This window comes from Magnolia sinica, chromosome 5 (assembly GCF_029962835.1).
Source record: "Magnolia sinica isolate HGM2019 chromosome 5, MsV1, whole genome shotgun sequence".
In the NCBI taxonomy this organism is placed as follows: Eukaryota; Viridiplantae; Streptophyta; class Magnoliopsida; order Magnoliales; family Magnoliaceae; genus Magnolia; species Magnolia sinica.
Genome location: NC_080577.1, coordinates 99,112,195 through 99,115,986, shown reverse-complemented (window position 1 = coordinate 99,115,986; position 3,792 = coordinate 99,112,195). Strand labels below are relative to the sequence as shown.

At 38.4% G+C, this 3,792-nt stretch overlaps 1 protein-coding gene across 1 annotated transcript; it reads right to left on the bottom strand.

Moving 5' to 3' along the window:
- Nucleotides 1-625: 625 nt before the first annotated feature.
- On the bottom strand, nt 626-3,485 carry LOC131246410 (uncharacterized). The gene is made up of 2 exons (XM_058246516.1): nt 3,324-3,485; nt 626-1,208 (listed from the first exon to the last, which is right to left on the bottom strand). Exons 1-2 carry the CDS (start codon nt 3,350-3,352, stop codon nt 731-733), a joined length of 507 nt encoding a protein of 168 aa, XP_058102499.1. The 5' UTR covers nt 3,353-3,485; the 3' UTR covers nt 626-730.
- Nucleotides 3,486-3,792: the final 307 nt, after the last annotated feature.

Below are 3,792 nucleotides of genomic sequence, written 5' to 3'. Positions count from 1 at the left end.
AAATAAAATAATAATAATAATAATAATAAAGTATAAAAATCATATAAAAACCATGGACACAACACTCACTTGATATAATTTTCTTTGAAATTACCATTTATGGTGTCCAAAGAGGGGAATTACTCTAAACAAAAGTATCTTTTACTATGAAAATAACTAACTAAAAAATTAAAAGAATACATCAAGTTTTACATTTTTATTTTTCAATACTACTTTGGGCATGCTTGAACAGACCAAAATCCTCTACAATACTTGTGCATGTGACATCCACCATGTCCATTGTGCTTGTCAAAATCAGGCCCGTCTATAACTCAAGTGAGTCACAGCACTGAAAACAATAGCAAGAGAAGATAAATGGTTTGTATATTCCATCGAAACTATTCATCAGGTGTGCCTCATTAGGATGAACAAACATTCTAAACTAATCCAAAACTTAGGTGGGCCACACCACTTGAACGTAGAGATTTTAGGCGTGATTTTATATCATTCTCCATGGTGTGGTCCACCTGAGTTTTGGATGGGGACAATATTTGGGCTGTGACATTAACATGAGGAGCAACTGATGGACGGAATGGATTTCAAAAGCACAACACAGTGAGCCCCAATTCTGTAAGCAATCACGACGAACTTTTAAACAAATTGCAAATGATTATGCAAACCAAAAACCCAATTTAAACAAGCAATTAAAGAAAATAATCACAACTTACATTTTTCATTTTTAATTATCTTTTTAATCTTCTCTTGCCATTGTCATTCTACTAAGTGGACTAGGCCCAAGTTTTTTCTTTCTCATCAAACTCCTCCTCCTTATTACTTCCATCTGATTCCTCCTCCTTACTTGCATCATTGCTTCTTCTTCCACCACAAATCTCCTCATCAGAACATCATCAGTCAGTGACTTTCCACGAAAAACTCTCCGGCCGCCTTCTGCGGCTGCGCTTCTCATGGTAGGCAATTTCTCTCTAGGGGCCACAAATGACTTTGACCTCGGATAACTATAACTTCTCCTTGGTGGAAGCTCAGCACGAAACACCTCAGTGTAGGAAGATATCGGCGCACATAGACAGACGCGGGTGAACGAAGATGCAACCTTCAACGAAGCGCTCTTCCGCAACTTGGGTCTGGTGGAATTCGCCGGAATTCCTGACGGTTTGGATGCTGGTCTCCAAATATATGCCGCCTCCATCGCTCTTTGATACCACGGCTTCCTGTAACATGAGAAACCATGTTATGCATGCCCGCATATACGCTTGGACAGATATGCGTATACATGAACATGTATGTTAATGTTTTGGAACCATCATTGCCAATTTAATTACCCACAAATGTATGTATGTGTGTATGTATGTATGTATTTATATGTGCATGCTTTAAAAAGAATAGAAACCAATGCCACCTAAAATCATGTAATGGGAGTCATTTTCAGTTTAGACCACTACTTTTACCAACTCAAAATTAATATTATATAATCTTAGTGTTATTAGAGTATAGAGATTTATAGTTTGATTTATGCACTAACATGCAAATGATATGATACCATACATGCGGATTTTGCAATAATAACTTTCATCATTTCATATATAAATTACAATATCACCTCGTTTGTGGAATTAAAGGAATATATTCCTTAATGAATATATATTTCCTCCAGTGGACAACTTACTGGGAAAATGGTATACCAGATTTGGGTTCCTGTACCATCTACCATAGCCATCTGCAGTCCATGTATAAAAATTGCATAACATGGACACCGTACAGGTTTTCCATATACCACATATGGGTTCCTGTACCACGTACCAGAGCGATCCGCGGTCCATATAACTTTAGTAGAGACACGTCCCGTGTATAAAATTTGTGTAACATGGGCACATAGTTCAGGCTTTGGATATACTATATATGGGTTGCTATACCATGCACCATGGCGATCACAGTCATGTAATTTTGTTAGAGACACGTCCGTGTATAAAAGTTGTGTACCATGTAATACCACATGTGAGTTCATGTACCAAAGTCATCTGTGGTCTATGTAACTTTGGTAGAGATACGTCCAATGTATAAAAGTTGTGTAACATGGACATAGTTCAGGTTTACCGAACACCACATATGGGTTCATGTACCATATACCAGAGCCATCTGTGGTCCATGTAACTTTGATAGAGACACATCCGAGGCATAAAAGTTGTGTAACATGGACACAGAGTTCAGGTTTTCCGTACACCACATATGGGTTCCTGTACCATATACCAGAGCCATCCATGGTCCATGTAACTTTGGTAGAGACACATCCGAGATATAAAAGTTGTGTAACATGGACACATAGTTCAGGTTTTCCGTACACCACATATGGGTTCCTGTACCATATACCAGAGCCATCCATGGTCCATGTAACTTTGGTAAAGACATATCCGAGATATAAAAGTTGTGTAACATGGACACATAGTTCAGGTTTTCTATATACACATATGGGTTCCTGTACCATATACCAAAGCGATCCATGGTCCACGTAACTTTGGTAGAGACACATCCCATATATAAAATTGTGTAACACGCACACATAGTTCAGGTTTTCTATATACCACATATGGGTTCCTGTACTATGTACCAGAGCGATCGATGGTCCATGTAACTTTGGTAGAGACATGTCCCATGTATAAAATTGTGTAACACGCACACATAGTTTAGGTTTTCTATATACTACATGTGGGTTCCTGTACTATCTACTAGAGCAATTTACAGGCTATGTAACTTTGGTAGAGACATTTCCCGTGTATAAAAATTGCTTAACATGGGAACATATATAGTTTAGGTTTTCCGTATACCACATATATATGGGTTCTTGTACTTATATATTAGAGCAATATATGGTCCATTTAACTTTGGTAGAGACACGTCCTATGTATAAAAATTATGTAACATGGACACATAGTTCAGGTTTTCTATATCAAGATTTTAAGCTATGCGACGAGCAGGTGAGATTTTTATGATAGCTCAACATTATATCAAAAAATGGCGGACCACTCATCGGCCATCCACTCATCCAATGAGTTTGGACACTGTTTTACTCCTAACTATCCATTGGCTAGCCATCGAATGGATGGTTAGGATTTCTTGATCAATATCATCTTTGAGATAAGGTCCATCCATGATGTGGCCCACAATTTGGATGATCTGGATGGTAGTATATGTGTGCCACATTAAGGAGGACAGTGATGAATTAATCAGAGGAGGCTTTGTCCATTGTATGGGATATGCATGTGTGATGTTTTAATAGTAAAATGAGAAAGTACTAAGTAAAGAGAAATGGGTAGAGATATCTTCCATACCTTGTTTGTGTGTTCTTTGGATCTTGCATCAACAAGAAATGGAGAATGAGAGAGCTGGAAGATGAGAGTGATGGAGCTCATCTGGGTGTAAGGGAATGGTGCCTTTTGCTTGAATTTGTGAAGGGAAGATAGAATGTAGATTATGCTCCTTTTCTTTTTCCTTCTTTCTTTATTCCAACATGCTTTTGCTTTGACAGGATTCCTTTTTGTGAATGAGAGAGAGAGAGAGAGAGAGAGAGAGAGAATAGTAGGCTAGATGTGGGCCCACCTTTTGTGGGCCCTTTCATTTTTTGAGCATGAAAGTCAGTCCACATTGATTGGCCCAAGTCATCCGAATCGAACCCATTGGCATCTACTAGCTTGCGGCATCAAACTGAATTGGACTTGAATGAGTCCGAGTCAACTCGATGAGTCAACTCAGAGAACTTATCAATCTAATATCAATCATAAGCCAGCATGTACCTAGGCT